General features: G+C 35.2%; 1 protein-coding gene across 1 annotated transcript in view; it reads right to left on the reverse strand.

Moving 5' to 3' along the window:
• KHDRBS2 (KH RNA binding domain containing, signal transduction associated 2) overlaps positions 1–25,051 on the reverse strand; it is a 511,795-nt gene that overhangs the window by 233,218 nt on the left and 253,526 nt on the right. The window contains exon 4 of the mRNA XM_045542235.1: positions 14,564–14,710. Within this exon, the coding sequence (XP_045398191.1) occupies positions 14,564–14,710 (147 nt within the window). The remainder of the gene's footprint in view (positions 1–14,563; positions 14,711–25,051) is intronic.

A 25,051-nucleotide genomic window follows, 5' to 3' on the forward strand; every position in this document is an offset into this window, starting at 1 on the left:
GTTTTGAGGAGAAATGAGATAATTTCCTGGACAAAGGGATACTTGGCCAAATAAATATTGCAAACACTGAGTTTAAAAAAGTTTGCTCAGCTTCTTTACTGCAAGACCTCTCAGAGCCTTTAAATAGTAATTTAGGCTGTGAATCTGTAACCAGGGAATACTGAGGGCAGTATTTTCTGAACTTAACTGAGCACAGGGACCCTCTCACTTTCTTTTCCCATAGACCACTGTGTGGAATACGTGTTCTGCAGAATCATTTGGGCAACTATGCTTTAACCTGGTCTAACTTAAAGAAAGTTCCCTAATACAGTCTGATTGGGTCAAGAGTCTGCAGAATCTTATGGGTTTCTCCTTGTCCCCCACATTTTGATGTTAAGGCCTATATACAGGTCTTCATAAATCTCAGTGAAAGGTTTCTTTCTCATAGCTAAAGAAGATTACTTCTTCTGTGATCTGTAAATTAGAATAATTTCTTAGCAAAATTTTAGAAACTAAACCTGAGAAAAATATTGTGTCTTCCTTTACACCTAATTACATAAGCTTTTTCACACACACACACACACACACACACACAATACGATTTTTAAGAATCTCATAATCTCATCCTGTGCCTGATGGAATAGCCAATTTTAATTCCATTTTCCAGTTGACTTTATGCAGTGTAATGATACCTGAAGATATGTATTTCTTTCCATCTGAATATATAATGCAATACACAATATGAACCTCTTTGTACTGTAGTTCATTACCCCATGAGTTCACTTATAGAAAAAATCGAGAGTGAAGCTAAAAGATTTACTACTTATGGTTTGTTGTATCAATTGGTGCTATAGAAGGATAATGCCTCTCTTTAGGAACCTGCACATATGTAACATATATATATGAGACATACATGTGTTATAATCCAGCTTTGATTTCTAACTTCAGGGAACTGGATTTCGTGGGGAAGAGAGGACAGACATATTTTCAAATGGCATATCCACTGTCAATTTATACTTCTCTCTAGCATAGTAGATCTACACTAGTATATTTATCAGTCAAATTTTCAATTTCTGAAAGTAGATTATTTCTAAGCAATAAATTTATTTTCCTTAAAATTAATTAACACCATATTATCACTTGTGATTGCATTTTTGAATTTTTTTAAAGTAGCTTCTGATGAGTTGAATTAGTTAATATGATTTACAGACATTGAGTTATCTAAAAAAATAAATTAAGGAATCATTATCTTGGTCTAGCTTTGAGGTGATTCTGACATTGGAGTCGTAACGTAACTAACAGATGAATGAGCCAAACAACAGTGGCAGAAACGTGCTTCAAAAGAAAACCACTTAAACAGATTTCCACACAGGTGTTTAGGCAAAAATAGAGTCTGTCAACAGGATAAGAAAAAATCTTTACTCAAATATCTGTACATTTTGTTCCACACATGGGTAAACATCTGGATACCTAGAAATATTTAGATATTTTAATGTTTCACTTTATATTACATTATACAGGCATTATAATTCATGAATACTAACATATATTGTGGAGAATTGGTTAATCCTTGCACTTGGATGAGGGTAAGCTAAATTTTCCTGCTGTTTGGAAAATAGGAGTTTGATGTTGGCTTCCTCGAGCTGAGATGGAAAAAATAAAGGGGAGATGCTGAAATCAAGTGATCAGAGTCCAGAGGGTTTTTCCACTCCCTTCTATGAGGGCTTACAAGTTTGCCATGTGCAGGGGCAAGTTTCAGGGCACTTGAAACATCTGTCCCCAAAATGAATCATAGTCTTTATGAGCATGGAAGCTTGAAGGTCTTAAAAAGAGGCAAGAGGGCCCCAGTCCAGACTGCTGCAGGTATGGCCCACAGCCGGGCCTGGCAGGAGGGCAGGACATTAGTCTTCCTGCCCTTTCCCAATCTCTAAATATTTACACCAGATAACAAAATTCAACTGGAGTGTGGAGAGGTGTTTAGTTTTCAGGTCAACATTATTTCCTGCAGTTACTTTTTCCTCGCTAAAACCCTACGTCCAATGTAGGCAAATGGGGAGTAGAAACCAAGGGAGGATGGATATTTTCCAGATTGGTTGGATGTGGGGTATTGGAAAATCTGATATCCTAAAAACAGTTGCTCTGGTCACCAGTACATGAAAGAATTTTTTTCATTATTGTATTTTACAATTATTTTTTATTCCCAAAGATTCAGAAATAAATAATACATACATTTTATAGATATGAACACTCTGGACTGTGGTAAAGTTTTGCTATGTTAGAGGATAAGTTAAGGCATTTTCTTGCAGAGGAGAGTAGAGAGCAATGAGATTACTGATATTTTGATGGATAATGTTTAGAGAATCATTTCAATTGGAAGGAGAAGTTTGAGTGACTACAATAAATTTATCTAAAATATAATAGACAGCCCGTGGTTAAGTTTCTTCACCCTTGTGTATATTTTTTATAATGAGCTACATTTCCTGATTTTATTACTTAGATAAGAAGTTTAGGGTCAGTTGGCAATAGACATTAAAGCCTCATATTTATTCAGAGAATACAGATTCTTATTCTTGCTCCATCAGATCAAGTGTTATGATTAATATTGGGGGAAAAAAATCTCTGGATGAAATACTCTCTAAATGTATTATAATTGATAGAGTATTTGTATCAAGCATAAAATGAAATTTGGAAGTGAGAATTATGCTGAAAGGTAATGAATTACAGTTTGGTAGTAAAATTATCTCATCACGAGATAAAATATTCATTCATTTAAGAAGATAACTGTAAGAAAACATACTTTTCCATTATAACTGTCTTCGGGTAGTTTGAGACAAAATGACCTGTGCTTTTCAATATATATCATTTAATTTTATAACATAGAATAAATTTAGCATTTTAATGCAATTTTAGTCATGCATTTTAATATTTCCTTCTCCTGTACGAAGACTGTGGTGCTTTCAGTGTAAGGCTCCTTAATCTTGGATCCATGAATATGAATCCCCTGGTCATTTGTTTTTGTATGATGGTAATATGCATGTTCATTTCTCTGGGTAGAATATCCAAAGGTTTCATCTGATTCTCAAAGTGATCAGTGAACCTCCTGAATAGATAATACAAACTACACAATATTTAAGAAGCCAAAGTCCTTTGGATGTCCTATGATGTGACAGCCGATTCTTCATGCTGTCACTAGCCACATGACATTTCACAGTATCCCATACTAACCTGACTTCATTTTTTTGGAAGGTAGATTTTTAGAGTCCTATAATTCCATGAAATCATTGGAATAAGGCAAGTATTTCTGGCTCAGACATTTCATTTTTTTCTTGTCTTTCTCTATCTTGTATTTAAAGAAAACATCTCCCTAAATAGAAGCATTGTCAGAAACTTCTCTTCATTCATATATTTATAATATCTAAAAATAAAGCTAACTTAAACAGCATTAAAAACATATTGGTCAATTTATAGAACAATTCCTAATACATATTTATTAAATGGATGAGATAGTGTTATGCACTGAGATCCATAAAAATTATGTATGTATATAATAAGGATAAATTAAAAATATATGATTTGTGCTATTTTCTTTTACAATTTTAAAATTATCCTGTTCCACTGAAGCCATACAAGTATAGCAATACACATGAAGTTACAACAGTGTGCCATGTTTGAATTATTAGACTTGAGTGGGATTTCTTTCTGCTATGTTTACAATAAAAATATAGACAAATGAGTCTATTGAAATTTAAGAAAGATAAGAAAGGAAGAAAAGAAGCAGAAAGAAGAGAGAAAGGAAGTGAAAAAATAAATATTTTATGATTACAATGAATCACAGTATATCTGTGAAATTCGAGGCAGAAAAGAATGAGATTTATTTGAAAATAGTTTCAAATTTAAGCCAATTTTCCAAGCTGTACACCTTGAATCAGTAATCATACATGTATATGTATATGAATGAGAACAAGAGGCAGCAGTGGGAGCTGTAGCTGAAGGAGAGATACAAATGGCCAGGAGGGAAGGAGAGGGCAAGAGCTGCTGTGGCAAACACAAATTCAGAGAAGCCTCGAAGCACGAGAGAGGAGAGCTGTGAAGGAGAGGGAGATAAGGACAGCAGTGGTAAGGAGGCCTGCTGGCAATATATGCAGACATATGCTGAAAATATGCCCCTCCCTGGGCCCTCTCCATGGCGTTTAACTAGAATACTAGTTAAATCTACAACCTCATTACCCAGGCAAAAGGACCCCAAAGTTCCAGAATGTTACTGCAATTACAGAATGTTCTAGATAGTACTTTTTTATTCCTAAGAATAGCCAATGATATATATATGTATATATATATATGTATATATATATATACTCTATCTATCTATCTATCTATCTATCCTGTATCAGTCCCTTGTTTCCTTCTGCAGTCTAGTTTCCAGATATTAACATACTAGCAACTATTCCTACTGTGAGAATGACCACATTATAATGTAAAAAAAAAAAAAAAGTCAGCTTGCTTCTAGAGATGAGAGTATTCCTTAAAGTGTCTGGCAATATATAATTCCAACATACTGCATGTTCACGCTTCTGCTCTTACCACAGAAGTGCTGTCGCACACTCCTGATCTATGTTTAAAACAATCGCAAAGTGCTTTTACGAAGGGGTACAATGCATTTGTGTCATAAAAAATAAGAATAGACTTATGAAGACATTATAGAATTAATGAGTACCTAAGAATGTGCAGGAAAAACTGCACCTGCTTTTTCACTAAAAATAATATTGGCAAGTGCTTACTGAATGATAATCAGTCCAGAGTTGTCTGTGTGACCAGAAATAGGTATTATATAATGCTCTAAATATGGAGGAGCTTAACACTAATTACACAGGCATTGCCACCTGCAAGTTACTTATTTAGTACTCTTCAATACAAAATGAGCAATTTTACAGCATCTGGGCCTTCATATTTGAATAACTTCCCTGATGAGGAGGCCTCTGATCCATTCCTCTTTGTTGCCTGACCTGGGGCAGTTCCGGTAACCATGCTGGCCTTTAGTATCCTCACTGGTAAAGTGAGGGTTGGATTCCACCAGTGGTTTTTCAAATGACCCTCTCTGGAACTCAATGGCTCTGAAAATTCTTTAGGGGACTGGCAAAAGGTGAATTTTTTTCAACTATTTACTTCTCAACTGTCAATATTTAAATTACATTAGAAACCCACCAATTGTTCTAAGCTTAAAAATTCCTTCCAGCTCTACAATCATATGAAGGATCCTATATAGGTATGGGGATAAAAGCTTTTACACAGAAAATGTTTTCTGTAACAAAGTGGGATGGATTTAATGCCAGGGTAGCAAGGTATCTAAATAAATAATTTTTTGAACAAAGATTATTGTTGCTTATAGAACCTAAGGTTAATAATATCACTATTATAGGGGTGATTTGTGTTTTGACATATTTTGGTTAGGATATCTAAGTTCTGGAGAAAGGATTACTCTCCTTATATCACAAACTTGTGTATCTGTTAGCGAATTATTAATTATAAGAATTCAGTGCAATTCTTTAAATAAAGAATATTATTTAAAATATCTTGCATAATGGGTCATTTTTGCATTTGAAAATGTGTCTGGGATAAAAAGATGTCTGTACTTTGCATAAGTACTGAGTAATTTTAGCTGAAATCTTATGCTAATCATAGCTTATCTATTTAGGGGTTTAAGGAAGGGGGTTAAGAAGTAGTTATACACTTTCTACTTGCAAGAGGTTCTTTCACTTTTAAAAGAATTTCCCTCTGATTCTGATATCCATCCTTGCTTATAAATTATCTTTCTGAAGATTTGCAGATTCCTTAAATGAGTAGATTAGACATAAGAAGAAAGGCGCAGAAGAGGGGTAATAGCACATTTTTTCACATCTTGAAAAAATATGCTAATATTGATGATGTTTCCTATCCCTTTAGTGTGCCCTGGGTAACAGACAAGACCAGTGAGATTGGGTGAAATTATTACAATAATCTGTGTGTTCAAAATTTATTTAGAACTAAACAAAAATAAATACTAGTTGGAAAATGTAGAATCTTGGATGAGCAATGTCATTGAAACAATCGTATAGAATCTCTTAAAATGTTATGATTTTATTGTTTTTATAAGAAAGCAACTAAAATTTTCATATTGTAACAGCTCAACCCTAAAATTCTAAACTTTAGAAAAAAGATAATGAAGAAAGTGAACAAAAGATATCTGAGAAATGGCAGCAATCTAAAAAGTAAACAGGTTTTCAAAAATCATAATTGAGACCAATTATGTAATAGATATATCATAAGTGATCATCTTATTTATACATATATGGTAGCATATAGTCCTAGTGACTCATTAATCAAAAATGACACTATTACTACCAGCATATATCAATAATTCTTCATTTCAATCCCATGTTACTTGATTGGGTCATTTGGAGAAAAGTATCTTGTTTGCATGAATAAATTAGTAACAAGAAGATCTGATTAGTTCAAAATGACTCCTATTTTCAGTCTCTTTCAAACACATTTTAAACAACTCTATCATTTTATTTCCAGATGGGCTGATGAGAAAAGAGCAAAACCTGAGCATATCTTGGTAAAACGCCTGAACTCTAAGGATAAGGTAAAATAATCTTACATCTCTCAAAGAGAAAGATCAAGTTAAGTACATAGGACAGAGTTCATCTGTAACTCTGGAAGCAGGTAGGAAGTAGAATAGCATCTAGAGATTACTGGGAGAAAAGACTGCACTGTGAGAACTTTGAGCATCTCCAAGAGATTATTTAGCTGAAAGAAAGAAAATAGGCCATTTGAGGATCTGCAGCATTTCTGCTAGTCTATCATCCATATATCCTATCAGAGGAAAACATTTGAAATTAAGACTCAAATCAAACAAACCAACCAGATTATTACAGAACCAGTTTTACAGCCTTTCTCACTCTAGTATCCTATCACCTCCCACCCCACCCTCTGCGACCATTCACAAAGCTCTGAGAGTACTAGAAACTGCAGAAGGTTGAAGGAGATGAATGAGTAGAATATCTCCCCATCCGCACTGCTACTCCCCAAGCCATATCTTTGGCCTAAACCTGTGAGAGTAGAGCTTTGAATTGGATTGGAAATTACAATTTGGAAATAACTAGACTTCTTAAAACCTGAATTGCCTACATTAAGACTCTTCTTATAAGAGAAAGAAAGGAACACTATGTCATTTGTTCAAGTTATGATTAAGAATAAGAAAAGAAGCAGCTGGGTGTGGTAGTTCACACTTGTAATCCTAGCACTTTGACAGGCCCAGGCAGGAGGACGGCTTGGGGTCAGGAGTTTGAGACCAGCCCAGGCAACGTAGTGAGACCCCATCTCTACAAATAATAAAAAAATAAAAATTAGCCAGGTGTGGTGGTGCACCCCTGTAGTCCTAGCTACTAGGGAGGCTGAGGCAGGAGGATTGCTTGAGCCCAGGAGTTTGAGGTTGCAGTGAACTATGATCTTGCCACTGCACTCCAGCCTGGGTAACAAAGCACATCCCTGCCTCAAAAAAGAAAAAAAATAAAAAACAAAAACAAACAAACAAACAGAGAAAGAAGACAGAGAAGAGAGAGAGAGAGAGAATGACAGTAGTTGCAGAAAAATAAAAACAATTCCTATTTGTACCATTTGAGTATAGACCATGGAGTAAACCATGTGTACTTGTATTTTAAGGCATTATTATATGTGCATCCTTACATACACTACATCATAGAAATTGTCCAGAATGAATGCAAAGGGAACAGAACAATATAGAGATTAGAGATGAGACAGAAGATATATTTCTTGGAGGAATAGGGATTCTTCCAAGTTCCCTGGATATCTAGTTTAAACACTGTATTGAGGAATCAATACATGTTCCCTGTAGCTTGCTGAAAATAGTTTCAGAGTAGTAAAATGAGATCAGTTGATCAAGGAAGGGCAATTCAAAATAAACTTATATTGTATTATTATCTTATGTAGCTGCAAAATTAGCTGTTTAAAAAGTAAGAACTAATTGCTAGAATAGAAGTTGAAGACACATTTCAGGAATACATAATTTTGCAAAAATGATCAATTTTAAAATATGCTGCTCTCGATAAGTTTTTCTTGGTGCATTTTTATATTGTCAGTGTGAAATAGAATCTTTGACTATGAGTCATCAACACCTTTAAAGAAGCTAATCAAACTCTTTCTCTGTCTCCCTCTCCCCCTTCCCTTTCTCTCTTTCTCTATCTCATTAGACAACTTACCCTGGCCTACAATGGGTGGTGGTCTTTGCCAGCAACTGATTTTCCTTCACTCTAGAAATATCACTGTTTGATCAGTGTTCTCTGCTCTGTCATCATCATCACCATCCTTAATGTAAGCATATTATTAACCAATCTGGTTTTCTATTTCCAATATCTCTCAAATAATTCTTTATAATCTTTATCTTTTAAATTTTGGAAATAGTTTTCTGGTTCTTAAATTCTACAAGGTCAGTGGCTGATGTAACACAATTCCTAGAATTGTGTCTGGCATAAATTTGGTGCCCAGAAATATTTATTGCATTAATTAGCACCATTTATTTTATTTGTTTCAAAATCTTGACTCAGCTAAAAATTATACACCTTATTTAACAGACTGATTATTGAGCCACTTTTCTGCTGATTGATTCCTCTTTTGAACTAAAGTCTTCCACAATAATGAGTCTTTTTGAGGTGCTTTTATCTATATAGCTATTTGCAGGTCCACATTGACATATGTGTACTATGTACATATGTACAAGTGCAGGATTAACACTCAGTAAATGTTTTGAATACAAAATATATATAATCTCCTGAGACCTTTCTTGTACTAGAATCCAATAAAGTTAAGAGGCAGAATTCTTGCCTTGAAGATCAAATCTGTACCCTTAGGAACCGCAGATCTTTGATAACACAGATAACTTTTTAAGAAAGCTGTTAGGCCTCCATGTTAAGGACTACACATGGGATTGCAAAAGCAGTTCCTTTGATTATTATGTCAGCTAATGGGGAAGAATTAACTTATCAAGGTGAAATCAAGGTGAAATCAAGGTGCTAATAGAAACAGAAATACGATGCTGGGCATCTAAACAATAGTAAGAGCACATGAAAAGAGTGGCCTTGGAGACTTCAGAACTCCAGCATCAAATAAGACCAGAGATAATTAGTGATAAATTGTTTCATAAGGTGGAAAGCAGACTTTTACATCCTAACTCTGTGTTCCTAAGTTGCTCCCATCATTGTACAGTGAGCATTTGCATATCTGCACTAGGAGTAGAAGACACTTGTATTAGGGCTTGTAGAAAAATCACACTCAGATAGTTATTGACCGCTTCTTTTACCTGTTTGGCAGGTTATTTCAATCACCTGGCAATATTATAGTGGTCTTGGAATTCAACAATAATGATAATAATTCTTACTATTATTAGTTGTGTTCTAAGAAGTAATAATGATTTTGGTTTTAAGTCATAGGCCTGCATTATCTATTACAACTTATCAGGTAAATACGCAATAGTAGATGATTATAAATGTCTCCCAATAAAATTAGAATCTGATCATAATGTTGTAGCAAGACAGGAAACATTTCCGAGCAAGTAATAATTACATACAAAACCATACATGTGGCTTTGTGCTTACTGCCATTATCTACCACACTATTAGAATACGGTTAATTATAAGAAAGAAAAGGGAATTAATTGGTTTTGAAGAGAGCTATATGAGGAAACTCTTGGCAACATTTTAACAACCACAACAATGAAGGAATAATATCCAGGTTATGGATTCTGCTTCCCTGTCTGCACTGAGCTTTGCTTTTGCTTTTTTTTTTTTTTTTTAAATTCTGTAACTGATCATTCTCTTGCTTGTATGATGTTGTTGCTATAAATAATGAACTCCTGCTGTCAGACAGCCAAAAGGTATCTGCCATCTCCTACATCTGAGGTATTCCCATCTATCAATGGCTCATGGGATTTTGTTGAATACATTGTTTTCTCTACATATTCCCTTACAAAAAAGACTGACCAAATTTTTACTTTTTCTAAAATTATGACATAAATTTCAGAGACACATTTTTATATTTATCATATTTTAAAACTTTATAAAAAATTTTCAGCACATGAAAGTCTAAATCTATTCCCATCTCCTAGACTGAAAACACCTTGCTTTCCTTTCCTGTTTTCCTTACATTTACTTACCCTCCTATGTGATTGCTATTAGTAATTGGTGTCATTTTCCAATTTCAGAGCTAGGATCATAGTGTTTGAAGAAGAGAAGGTAGGAACATCCTCTATTTGTTCTTACCATAAAGAAGAAAAAAGGTTTTATTTTTTCCTCCATAGACAGACTCTTGGTAGGTTCTGATACGGGTTTCCAATATCTCAAATTTGAAATGAAATAATATACCCTAACTGTCCCATTTCAAGAATCACAGCTGTCACTAATGCACATATTCAATCTAATGCAGGAAAGAAATAACCTGGAATGATCCATGTTCTTTCTGTGTTGAATTGGCTTAAAGCCATATATGTCAGACTACTAAAGGATACACACACATTCTTTACATAGCTATAAAAGTTATGTATCTTTTATTTAAATTACACAAACCTCTAGTGATAATAATCAGAGATTTAAGGCAGGCATGATAAATACTTTTCAAATTTTTCAAGTCAACTCTGCTAATATAATATTATAGTGCTGCGAAGCATGTTGTGTTGGGAAGTTTCTGAGGCCATGACACGATTCAGTAGAAAGGGGTATTATGATCTCTTAACTAAGTTGGTAACTTAGCTATTGGAACAGGTAACAAAATAATCTATTGGTTACCTGTGACTTAAATCTAATTTGTGTAGAAACTCTTCCTTTCATCTTTTTTTTTTAATGACAGGATATATAAACACACATTCAATGAGCAGAATTTTGCTAAATGCCTCATAACTTCTAATTATGAGACAATGCAGTATGTTTCAATCATGAGTTAATAATCAAGCATTAGTAAGACTTACTAATTAAATTTAATTAGAGGTGAGACTCAGCCAATTTAGAAAAATAAATCACAGTGTCATTATTTTGAGGAAACCAACTGAATAGGGTTAGAAAAAGGGAAGTTGTGCTCAGGGTACGAGGGAGTACCATTCACAAACTATGGTGTAAGTATCACTCCCTAGAGATGCACAAGACACAACCTATGCAACAGTATGTGGCAGTCCTGATGTCTGAACTATAAAAGAAAGAAATAGTATAAAAATAATAATGATAATATTTGTTTACATCTTTATATAAAAAGAAGGGGAGCACATTGACATTATTGAAGTATATATTAGTTTAGGATTTTATATCTTTTTGTCATTATTTATCAAATAATTTATTTTACAATCCAAACCTTTATTTTTAAGAAAAATCAGCAAATACAAGGGATACTAATACAGCATCTCCTCAAAGAATTAGAGATTTAAAATTAGCAATGTTCAAATTAAAGATGTCTTATTGACCTGATCTACTTGTTTTGATAAGACTGTAGCGTCTGAATGGAGACCAGCAGGCTAGGAATTTTCCCCAGAGCAATAATAATTCTTTTGTCTTTAACAATTCATTTAAAGTGCTGAAACTGGGTTCTTTTACAACAACCTAAAGCATTCACACATTTCACGAGGAGTTGTATGTTTTAAAGTTGGTAGTCTTGGATGATTAGAACCCCTGGACATAGAGCCAGTTGGAAAAATTTTGGATAATATATGGGAGATAGAGGAAGGTAAAAAGTTCTACCATGGAAAGACACTCCATTTTGTAGAGGAAGGAAATGTCAGTGGAATTCCACAGTCCTACCTTTCTTTATGTCAGCCTTCTGTGTTATTCCAGAACGCCTCTTACTGGTTCTAATTCTTTACCTATGCTGTGTGTAAATGTTAGTGTACAAATATCATTAGCATTTCTATGGACTTTAATATCAGGTATCAAAAGAGACCCCAAATGATTTCATATGATAAAAAAATTGGCAGTTCATTTCTGCCCCTTGTGGTTCTGGTGATGGTTGAAGGAGACAGATAACACCATCGTTTGCTTGCCGCTGAGTCAAGAAAAGCAAATGGGGAAAATTTATCAGGTAAAAGGACTTTAACTCACGGCAAAATTTACTAATACAACATTAAGGGAGATATCAGAATAGTCCTCATGTCATTTATTAATATAGTCTAACAGGAAACCAATAATGAACAAGAAAGTTTATATATATTTATGGATAGAGAGAGAAAAAGAAAGAGAAAGAGAGAGTATATATGAAGGTGATAAGAACTACGAGGAAAATAAGTGAAGAGGGCTAGAGTGTAATGGGACAATAAATTGAAATGTTAAATAAGGTGGTCAGTGATATTGTGAACAAAATATAATAGGATTGTGTGATTGAAGGTAATAGAGGCAGCCACTCTAGACTGTGTGTTTGGGGTAGAATTTCCTACAAAGCCAACATTCGAGTTGACATCTGAATGCCAAGGAGATAGCCATGTCAATACTTTGGAGAGGAATCTTCAAAGGCCCTTCATGAGCAGTGAGCCCAGAGTGTTGGAAGAACAAAAGCCAGTGTGTCTGGAGCACAATGAGTGAGCAGTTGATACACAGAGATGAAATCACAGAGACAGGCAGGGACAGGTCATTGTATTGGCCAAGTTAAGATTTTCATTCTTCATCTGGGTCTATGTATATGGGGCATCTTGATTGTGGGATACTGTTCCCCAAATGTGACCAGGATAGCTATTTTATCCCATTGCATCACTCCTGGCACCTTTTAGTCGGTCCATTCCACCAGTCGGACTATCAGATATTTATTGTGCCAGGCATGAGGCAAAATGATGGGGATACAGTGTTGGCCAAGAGAGACACTGCTAACATTACCCTCAGGCTATATATGTTTCAACCGAGAAGATAAAAATGAAATGATTACAAGTATCATGATGTCTAAGAAGTGAGCAAGTGAGATGTATTGCCGACATTTATAATAAAGGAGTGTTAACCTAGCCCACAGAGGAGATCCAATATATTTGTACCAATGAAATACCATATTTTGTGTTACATATTTTACCTCAAAGTCATTCCTAGATCCTTCTATTTACTATAACAATAAAATAAATTAAAAACATTCATTGATATAGTGATTTATAATTTTCTAAGTCCTTTCATCTGTATTACCCCATTTCATATTTACAATAACTGTGATAGAGGTTGATTAATTATAATTATCTTCATTTTTAAGATAAATAAGCTGAAGCTCTGAGAATTTAAATGACTTGTCTATAGTCATGAAATTGGTTAGTAATGTAAGCAGTTAGTCTGTTCTGAGCTAAATATAGTAAATTTTTTTCCTCAATAGAGCACTAAGCCTTTAGTTGATAGGCAAAAGGAAGAGAAATCATAGCATGCTCATTCTTAACAAATATGAGATCTATTTAGGGAGATGTATAGGTGTGCACCAGACAACAAATTGTGCAGAAATTCTGTGTGCATGTGAAGTTAACGAATGATCTGAAAGGTCTGGGATTATTCTGTTACCTTGCCTTGATAGAAAATAATTTTTTAAACTGGACATATAAAGAGATTATGTGGCTAGCTCGTGATGCTTTTATATTCTGGAAATTCTCTGATGTTTTTTCTTCTCCCACTGTCAAAATTGCTGCCAATCAACAAAACTTATCCACCATTTCCTTTGAATTTATTGCTTAGTTTAGAAATCTACTGTTTCTTCACTGTGCAGATTAATCTTAGCTACTCTCTTTCTCTGCTGAAGACTCTGCCAGACACTCCAGAAAACTTTACTCAGCATTCTCTTCTAATTATCTCATTCCCAGCTCTAAGCCTGATGCCAAGATTTCTATTTGAACAACCTCTTCCTAGAATGCTAAATTGTCAACTTTTAGGAAAGTTTCATTCATTTAACATTCCTCTGTTTCTTAGAAAATCAATGAAGAATTCTACTCGATATGCAACCCTGCATTTGCTGCCCTACTAAGTGAACATTCTCTGTTGCCTTCACTTAATGCAGTCAGTTTATTTTTCCAATTTTTGCCTGAAGTCAACAAATGTCTGACTCTATTAAATTGATTACTTTATACTATGTTTTACACTGAACCGGTACCTGGCAAATTATCACATAAAAATTCATTTGATATTTTAAAATAATGCCATTGACTTCTTTTAAATATTACATATTTAATCTCTTTCCTCTTCTACCATACCTGCAAATGTTTTTTCTATTAATTATAAATTGACAAGACATGTCAAGTGATTAAGACACATGCAAAAAGTCTGCAACTTCAGTTATATATTTGTGTTTATATGTTTGTTTTATTCTTCATGGCTATGAACTGGAGCATGCCATGTAATGTATTGAAGACAAATGCTGCCGTCAAACCATTACTATGTGACAACATACCAGGTCCTTTGCTAAGTGTTTTTCATATCCTGTATTATTTTAAATAATTAGCTTGCAATATGAGTTTCCTTTTAAAAAGTCAGTGAATACCAAAGGCACACTATAAAATAGAAACTGATGAGAAACATCTTTGTAAAGAGTGAAAAACACTTACGGGAACAAGGAACTTTTTAATCTCTTCCAATGCATGACTCATACGTGAATAAGCTTCCCCAGGTGGAGCAAACACTTCAATTAATACATGAAGTTCATCACTCAAGTGGGCATATTTGGCTTCCCCACTCTTCCTTAGTTCTTCTTCCTGTGAAAGAGGTTATTTTTAGAAATACAAATCCATTCATTTTGCATTGATTTAACATTTACTGAGAATATGACAAAAGGGCATAATTTAGGCAAATTTTCTGTAAGTAGAAATAAACCCTTTGAGAAATAAAAATCTGCTACAAGCCATTTAAAGATTTTAAAATCATTTTCAAGTGTTTGAATGATTTAAAAAAACTTTGGCATAATTATCATCTACAACAGATTTTAATCAGCTAAATGAAAATGCTAAACTCATGAAAATATATCACATAAATGCCATTAATTCTTTAATGTTCATTACTACATTATGGAAGAAAAGGATTTTTTTTCTGTGTCTGACGTGTAATTTGCAGATAAGTGAAAGATTGTCACTATGTTCTTTAAGAAAACCAGAACTTTCTAGCTACTTTTTGAGAAATGAAAAGGTTACTTGTTTATGATAAAAGGTGAGCTAAGTATGCAAAACTAAGGCTTATCTCCCAACCTATGTTCCCACTGGCCCAGATTATCATCAAGGTTTATATCCACATCTTATCTATCATTTGCTGCCTCATTTTGATCCATAGGGGTAAATTAAAGGGATGATGGTTTGACATTATGGTAGCATTGATTCTGTATGAGCTACATAACTTCTGCTTAACCAACAATACATTTCTATTGGAAGAGATTTTTCATAGTACTGTGCCTAAGCCATTATGGAAGACTGATTAATTCAGTACAGGTGCAGAGCAAATTAACATATGATGCATATATTTTGTTAATGTGTGTTAAGTATTTTATACATATGATCTTTAATTCCACAATCGGTTTGCATATATTTCAGATTAAGAAACTGAGGTAAGAAGATTTAAGTAGCTTCAGCAAAATTGGGATTCAAATTCAACTCAATTTGCAACCAGATTTGCATTTTTTAGAATTTCAAAGAAGCAAAATTTGGTTAAAAAGTTAACATATATCATATTAATTATGTTTTACCTTTCTTGCCCCCAACAGTTGTTAGTGAAACTACAGTAGTTATTTCACTAAATTTCAAAGGATATCAATAAACAAGTAATTCTTAGTTTTATATGGAGATTAAATAGAAAAGTGACCTAAATAGAACTTAACTGGATAAACAGAGGCAAAGTGGCTATAGATTTTATGTGAGCTAACTGCATAACCCATGCTATGTGTGTATCTGAATAGAAATGCCTAGCCATTCAATACATGAAGGCTCCATGAAAGAGATGAGATGTCCTTGCTTTCCTATAGATACACCCCTCACCTACTCATATCTCTCTGAAAATAGTCCCTTTCAGCCTGGGAATCCACTCTCCACTCCTCTAAGCGTACTTTCAAACTCTAACTTGGACTTTTTACTTCAGGACTTTTCCTAGTACTCAATTCTCAGTTTGGGGAGGAGAAGGAGCACTTGACTTTGCAAAAATACACCCCTGAGGTATAGTAAACATTTATTTTCTCTGTGGGTCCTGCTGGGATGCAAGCTGCTTGTTAATTCTGGGGCCAGCTTGGTTTGGGCATAAGTACAGGAGTAGTTAAATCCCAGGTCTCCTGATACTGTCCCTTTCTCATTACTTCCTATGTTGATTTCCAGCTGGTTATTTTTGTGTTACTCTCTGGAATTTCCTAGGGAATTTCATAATTTTCACCTCTACTAAACAGAGTGACAAAGTAACTGAGTGATATTTCCTTAGAGTGGCATGACCGACTAATTATGGAGCTCAACAAAATAAAGAGAACATCAGTTAATCGATCCTGCTATCCTTAGAAGACACAGTGGTGATCATCATTTGCTACTTGGAATGACCCTTTGGAATCACATCTCCTTCCATAAGTAGTGCGCTCAAGACTTTTATAAACATGCAGTGCTTTTTATAGGGGGATTCTAGTGAAAGAAATTGTTTCTATCTTCTCAAATTAAGAATAGTAGCCACCTGGTTTTGCACTTTTATAAAGAATATGCCATAAATTATTCATGATGTGATATAGGCTATATATTTCTCCTTTGTGCTACTCCACATGCTGGTGTTTTGCCCCTATAGAGTCTACTGTAAGGCCTCCCACCAACACCACCACAACCAGAAGGAACTCCTGAGTAACTGAGGTGATGACCTCCTCATCAGCTTTTAAACACTTATATATATATATATGTATATATATATATATACACACACACACACATATGATAACATACATGATATATATGTAGTCTTTTCTTAAATATTTAATTAGAGAATCAATCTTTAATAACATCTGTTAGACTGACTCATTATATTAACCAAATATTTGTTATTCCATAATAATAAATTTGATAAATAAATATTATTTGATATGTTAAATTGCATGGGAAGGTTGTCAGATAAGAAGGGCTACTTAAACTTCCTTATATTTGTATGGGTAAAATGTTATTGTTTCAGAAATTGTATGAGGTTTCTAGAAATTTGCCAAGGTCTTCGCTTTCCCTGATATGTCCTGATATAACGCTATCAGTCACAATTCCATAATTTAAATGTTGTATTCTACAGAAACACCAAATTCACTTGTCAATTGTGTTAAAATGAACTTCCCTCAGATTTTTAACTATGGCCATTTTAACCTTTTTGTCATTCACAGATAGTTACTGTCTTAACTGTGATGCTTTCCTGAAAGCTCCTGCAATCAGTTAGTTGCCAGAATGCTTTGTCTTCAACAAACAGGGACTCCCTTTGAGATCCATGGAAAGGACTATGGCAGGTACTCTGGGATACAGGCTTCCTATGGCATTGTTTAAATAATTTTAAGATCATCCCATTTCTCTGAGTAAGGATTTTCAGAACTCTAGTGGAGAAGCTGAGGGGTTCATAAAACTCCCCATAAAATTAAGAAGAACAAGAATTTATTATATGGGCCTCAGCAGACTGATAAAGGATGATTATAATTTTTTATGATCTTTGTTTGAAACACTGCTTGTTCTTTAATGTTCAATTTTTTGGATACAAGAAACCTTTTCCTCTTTTCTCAGGCTACCTATAATTCATAACAATTTAATAGATTACACTTTTATAAACAGAAATGAAGCATTTATCTTTTTACCCCTCACATGATCCCTCTAGAATTTGGAAATTCTTATTGAATATTTTTTTTTCATGGCAATATAATTATTTGCGTAAGTTTAATAATTGTCTGTCCTCCTTGTAAAAGTCTCAAGTTTCAATCTGAAATGTCAGTTCTTAGTGCGTTCATGGCTGAAGAATGACCAGATGCACCAAAGTAAAGCAAGCACAAAAATGAGGTTTATTGAGGAGAGAAAGATAGGATAGAGCCAGAGCAAGATATAGGTTTACAGAGCATGATATGTTTGCCAAAGATGATGACTGGACCCATTGTCACAGCAAAGGGAGAGCCAAAGGAAGGGCAAAGAGAGCCTGGTTATGGTCTGCGTCTTGTTTTATAGTGCCCAGATTGGGCCCTCCCCGTGGTTCAGACGTCACCATGGAACCACTTTGGACAGTTAGGAGATATACGACCTGAGTCTGACTGCACATGCAGATCTCCCATGAGCTTCTCTGAAAGCCCATCTTGGGGGGTGTGGTGAATCACAGCAACACCCACTTTTGTCCCTAGGAGACCTGGGATCCCTTGCTAACTATCTAACAAAAGGATATAACTAGAAGAATTGATTATATAATAGAGGCTTTGATTGGTATGTAATATTTGATATTGAAGTGCATAAAATCATATGTGATCAGACACCTTTGGGCAACTAAGGTTGACTTTATAGAACCAGTGCTTATAAAGCCTTCATGGAAAAACTGGCCTGATACCTAGAGTAAAGGGCTGCCAGCCTTATAGGTAAGTACAGAGGGTCACTTCCTGGAAGGCCTAGGAACCTTGGAATATTCTGGGGACCTTGAGAAAAGAGGAAGTCACCAAAATCTACAGGTACTGCAGGTGAAGAAGGGTGGTGAATTCTTGGCTTGGCTTTCTAGCCTTGAGAAGGCTTTTAGAAGTCCAATCTGAGAATCCTTATGAAAAGTTCCAGCAGAGAAAACTTAAAAAACTTAAAAAGATCTATGTGGTCAGTTATCATTCTTGCTTCACTTAGGTTATAATCAGGCCAAATAAAATGAAACTAGACTTGTTTTGTCAGCAAAAACAATCTTACGTTGATTATCATTTATCAAAAATTAGGTTGACTGTGGAAAGTAAGTTTGTTTCAGTGGAAAATTATATCCCACCCTTATGGTTTATCAGATTCTAGTCCTGTTGATTGTTTTTGAGTTACTTTCATCTCTTTGTAAACTAGTTCCTGCCATCTTGTGTATTTTGTCAGTAATTAACAGTTCCAAATTTTCTCCCATCTTCCTTATTTGGGATCACTGAGAACTAAAGCTGCCCTTTTCCCAAAGCCCTGAAAGCAAAAGCTCAATGATCTTTTGATGATACAATCATCAAAAGATTCATTACTGCAACAGTTTGGGCCACTCACAAAGTTCACAAGAACATTTGCATCTTTCATGCTTTGCTCCAGAAAATAATCATAACTATAGCCTTACCACCGCCACCATCTTCACTTAAGATGCTGTGAGCCCAACCAACATCTAGAATTCTCAATGGGCTACCCTGTGTACTCAAAAACTGCTCTAACCATTAATCTTTGTTTTTCTGTCTGTTTCCTCATTCTAATCTACGCTGTGTTTCCCGTGTGCAGATATTATATTTCACAATTTCTAACCTGAATCTTTTCCCCACAGCAATCAACTTAGCTTCTTTTTATAAAACATCTAGGGAAGTTTCAGATGGGGAAAATGTGGAGACCTCTGGATCCCCAGACTTGGTATAAAGATTATTTTACAGTGAAAATATTTGAGCTAAATAAGATGCAGAAGAAAAATCTTTTCTAAACTTCCCTAATCTTACTAGAACAGATCTTTGTCAGAGTCAGCTGGCACAACCCACCTTCCCTACCCTCCAGGGTGGTCTCCAGTCAGGGAGGCACTGACCTTGAGCACCAGGACATTCCAAAAAATTAGTAAACAAGCCTCATCAGAACCTTTAATCCACTGAAGCCCTAAACCCCTTGCCCCTTCATTTTAGTATAAAAACTTGTATCTTTGGCAATTCAGTGAGCTACTCATTACTGAGCAACTGGCAGGTACATGTGCAAATAAACCTTGTTTTTTCTCTATTAATCTGTCTATTGTCAGTTAATTTTCAAGCCTCAAACCAACTGGATCCAAGCTGAAATAGGAAAAGTTTCCCCCCCCCAAAATATATATGCATATTTAGTGATAATTCATTTTATAATCAGATAGCTATGCAATTAATACCACATGAAGTATTTAATATTTGTTCTGAAATTATAAGGACAAAGTTTTCATAAGTAAACAAATAATAGAAGCTTGTAACCCAAAAGACTATTGCAGTGCTCATAAACAAGTTAGAATAAGTAACTTTTTTTCACAATAGTCTCTCCTACTTAGTCCCTTCTATAGGGGGTACCTTATTGGATTACGGTACTAGCAGTGCCAATTATTATTAGGCCATTCTGATTTCAGAAGAATAAACAGCTGTGTAAATACACTGCTTCCCTCTTTATCTAAGAATCAACTTCAGGAACCCCTAACGTAGAGTCCAAAGAGAAAGGTCCCAATGACTGGAAATTTTATAATAATATGTTAGCAACAACCACCACCATTTAAAAGTCTGAAGTAATTTTCTTGTACTAGTCTCTATGTATAGAAACAAGTATCTCAAAACTCTTATGAGCAAAACCAACCAGTGCTTCCCTATAGATGCTTAGATGCTTATATGCAACACTGGGTCTGGGAAAGAGCCTTGGAACAAGACTTAAAAAATGCCTCACAAGAACTAACTGTGCAAACTATAGCGGATATTTTGTTTTTGTGGCCCTCAGTTATTTTATATGCAAAAGGAAAGAAAGTGACCTGAGAGGTAATTTTGAAATGTTGTTATAGGGAGCCATGGGTGTTCCAGAAAGGTACCTTAGAAACTATCCTTCTCCATCCATTCAACTATATCAGTTCAACTTGGACCTCTTCATATACAAAAATTCCAGGTAAGAGGATATTGTTCTACGAGTGCAACAAACTAAGAACAATAGACAACATTAGACATGATGATGTCTCAGGTTTCTTTCAGCTTTAAAATGTCATTTTGTCATGTGACTGTCCTTCACAGGCATCCTGCTACTTAGAACTTTGGTATTAGAAAAGGCTACTTTCTAAATAGAGTGTCTTCTATGACACATTGCCAGAAAAATTGAAAATAAATGGCCACTTTTCATGTTTATCTTTAAGCATCTACAATATGGCAATTCCTACACATTTTACATACATAATGTAACTTAATCTTCATAGAACCCTTGGATGGACTTTTGAAGCTATGTATAGCAGAAAGAAAAAAGATTTTAGAGTCAAAGAAATCTAGATTTGAATTAATAGCTGTAATATTTATTATCTGTGATATTTGAGGCAAGCTGTTTAATTTTTAAACTTTAGCTTCTTAATCTTTATAACAGGAAAACTCTAGACCTCTCACGTAAAGATAAAATGAGGTAATGCACATAAATTGCAAGCACAGTGCCTGGCAAACTATAAACACCCAGAGGAAGTTATGTTTTTTCTTTCAGACAAGCTAAGTAACTTGGTTGCAGTTATTAAGTTAGTGAGGGATTTGAATTTGGTCTGCCCTACTCCAAAGCTACACTCTTATGTTAATGGATGTTTATTATGCATATTAAATTCACATGGAAGAATACAATTACATAAGTTTCAAATTAAATGTTGCTTTGATGTAAGCAAGAGTATACCAGTTTGACACTGGCTTAGTTATTAAGTTAATTTAAATGTATAACTTTAAGGGAATATATCCTTGAAAATTATTCTAAACCAAAAAGCTCAAGTGTTTTAGAAAGATAAGGAAAAATTAACATCACCATGTATATTAGTCTGTTCAGGCTGCTGTAACAAAATACCATAAACTGAGTGGCTAAATCAATAGATATGTATTTCTCACAGTTCTGAAGACTGGGAATTCCAAAATCAAGGGTACCCATTAATATGGTTCCTGGTGAAGGTTCTCTGCTCAGCTTGCAGAATGACTCCCTTATTGTTGTATCCTCACATGGGGGAAGAGAGAGAGGACTTTCATTTTTCCCTCTTCTTACAAGGACACTAATCACATCATGGTGCACCATCCTCATGACCTCATCTAAACCTAATTACATCCCAAATGCCCTACCTCCAAATACCATCAGATTGGTGATTAGGGCTTCAACATATGAATTTTGAAGGACACAAACATTCAGTTCACAGCACCATGAGCACTTTCCTGAATTTGTACCTTTCAAATAAATCATAAGGTTATTGTCTGCAATATGTTACATGGACCACATTGAAAGGCTACATGTCATGGTAGTTAACAGCTCAGTTTCTGTTTCTTGATGGCCAAGGTTAAAAAAAATCCCCATTTTCCCACTTAATTGTGTGTAAACTTGGACAAGTAACTTCACAATTTCAGATTTCTAATTCTTCACCTATAAAATGAGGACAGGGATAACAATAATAACACGGCACTAATCAAATATTACTAATACTAAATATTATAGTAAGTATCTCCTATTCAAAACAATATAATAAATTATATATGAACCAAAAGAGTTAATGTAGCCAAAGATGACAATTAATCTCCTAGTAGTAGCTCCTCCAGTGATAGGAATAAACTCAATAAAAAAGTTGAAAATGCAAGATATACAGTATGTACAAGATTGGTTTTTGCTTTAGCAATTATTATTGTCATATTTTATCCTCTGAGTTATAATTTGCTAAAGTGCTTTTTGCAGGCTTTTTCTTCTTAATGCCCCAGGGAACTTTCTTTTAACATAAATCCTCTTCAGAAATAAATAAGTCTATTGTCTGCACAGCTTTCAGCATCAAGAAATTCAAATAAACACACATTTATTATTTATACCTTGGCCTGAATGAGATTTGTCTGAATCCCCAATTTAAAGACATTTTTATAAAGGCATATGTGGAAATTCTTTTAAGCAAGTACAAATTAGTTACCCGAAATTTATGCACACAAAAGGTTTTTGTACCAATAGATGTACATACATGGGTGAATTGAGAAGCAATGGCTTGATCATAGTGAGTCTTGTCACTTCCCTTCCAAATTCCTGCTCTCTTTGACCTGAAGGTGGCAAGAATCCTTCCAGGTTCAGGCCACCCACACTGCAAATGGTCAGCTCTGGGAGGGGAATCCTTGCACTGCTGCATGCCCACCCAGCACTCACTAGATTCATGAAGGGCACAGCACCAAGCATCAAAGGAACCAAGGGTGATATTGTAAAAAGCAGTCCAGGATTTTGATCACAGAGAAGTGGATAGTGCCAAATGCAAGTCTACTTATCTTGAGTTTGGACTTTGTGGGTTTACTAAAGGGTATGAACTTAAAATCATGTAATCTAGGTTACATCAAAGATGGCCTAACTCCTCAAACAATGCAATGGTGTTGTCCAAAATAGTGAAAAGAGTTTCTTGATAAAATAAAAATGGCTATTTCACTATTCAAGGAAAAGAAGGCAATTAATCTTGGCCCAATGTAATCTATGGGAAGGTTTACGGGTCCTCCCTGTGAATGGGAGAACACAGATAGGGCTGTGTTCCTACATCTCAGTTGTCTAGCAATTAGGATTCTTACAAATATTTATTCTGTGGGAACCGAGAAAAATAGGAATACAATTATCTAAATGGGCTTCTCTAACCTCTTCTTCCTCAACCCAACTGGATGTAAATGGGTTTGTTAGGGCCCAATAAGGGGAACTGGCACGAAGCCACGGAAGCACTTGGAGAACACCGTTGGAACCCACTGAAGGGATACAGAAACAGGGGAATGAATGGGCCCTGGAAAAGACAAGGCTCACAGAGATCTGTGGACTTCCTGGGGAAGGGCATCTGAGTGTACTGGTTCTGCCTGATCATAAAAGCTGAAAAGAAACCAAGAAACAGGCTGAGCACACCTAGCCTTTCAGGCTGGAGGAAATCAGGGAAACCAGGGAGCAGAGGTCTCAGGAGCCCCATCACAGACCAACAAGGGCAAGAATCTCTCTGCTTTTCACATTTAAAGAACTTCATCACTACTATATTTCAACAGATACATCTAAGCTAACAAATGAAAATAACAACCAATACTAGCAGCTGTAAAGAGGAAAATCAGAACATCGGAACACGTGCCATTTGAACACATGTCAACTGAATTGCAGTGAGAGAAAGATGAACACGTCAATAAAAACGTTCTTGGAAGCAGCTGAGGAGATAAAATGCAGGCACAAAAATTTTGTGGTGTTAAAAGATATGATTTCCCAAGTAAGGGCATATACAAATTAAAAATAAGAGGCTAAATTCTCCCTGTTGAAAATAAGAGATTTACCTCCTCTCCTTTTTCACAGAGCATTTATGTTAGAAAACTTATAATCATAAATGCTTTCCCCTCCCTTTGAAATGCATATAAATCCTTCTGGAGACTAGATAGGCCTTTTGGCAGCTTTATGACCTAAGAACATCTTTCCCAAGGGCTCAGGGAGCATCTTTCTCTCTCTCTCTCTCTCTCTCTTTTCTTTTTATAGACTGGGCATGGGGGGTGTGTACAACCATAATGCCCAGGCTACACTGGAACTCCTGGGCCCACGCCTCCTGAGTGGCTAAAATTACAAGTGTGTGACACCTCACCTCGCCAGCCTATTTTTTCGTTTGTTTCTCCTACCATATAGATATGATAAGTTTGTTTTTCCTCTGTATATATATAACCAATTAACTAATTCAGATGGTCACTCCAATTACCAGGTAAAGTGAGGGTGAGTTAAGTGTGGCAAATAGTGTTATTAAATCCTTTTACTTGAGGCCTACTTTTTGTTTACCTTGAAAACCCAAATATGTAATGGGTTGTATTTGCTTGGTTATATAAAAGGATCTGCAATCTCTTAGCGGATTGCCTGTGATGTGTACCAACCACATTCAAGCTTAATGCTCACTCAATGATTAGAGTGTTTCTCGACTGTCTTTGTGGAGAGGGTTTCTGGGTTGGGAGAAGATTTTGTTTTTAACTATATTTCCTAACATCCATTGAAACAAATGCTAACAGATGCTGTTGATACTCTGCCCTTACCACCTTGAGTTACTATCTCCATGTGACCAGTATGTATTTGTCTTTTTGCCTGAAAGCTTGCCCTGGTCTGAGCTCTTGAGCTGGCCACAAGCATATAGCAGGGAGGAAATGGTAGGGAATTAACCCCTTTCTCAACTCTCAGTGACTGAGGTGAGTTTGGGAAGCAGTTTGCGTA

This window comes from Lemur catta, chromosome 2 (assembly GCF_020740605.2).
Source record: "Lemur catta isolate mLemCat1 chromosome 2, mLemCat1.pri, whole genome shotgun sequence".
NCBI classification, from domain to species: Eukaryota; Metazoa; Chordata; class Mammalia; order Primates; family Lemuridae; genus Lemur; species Lemur catta.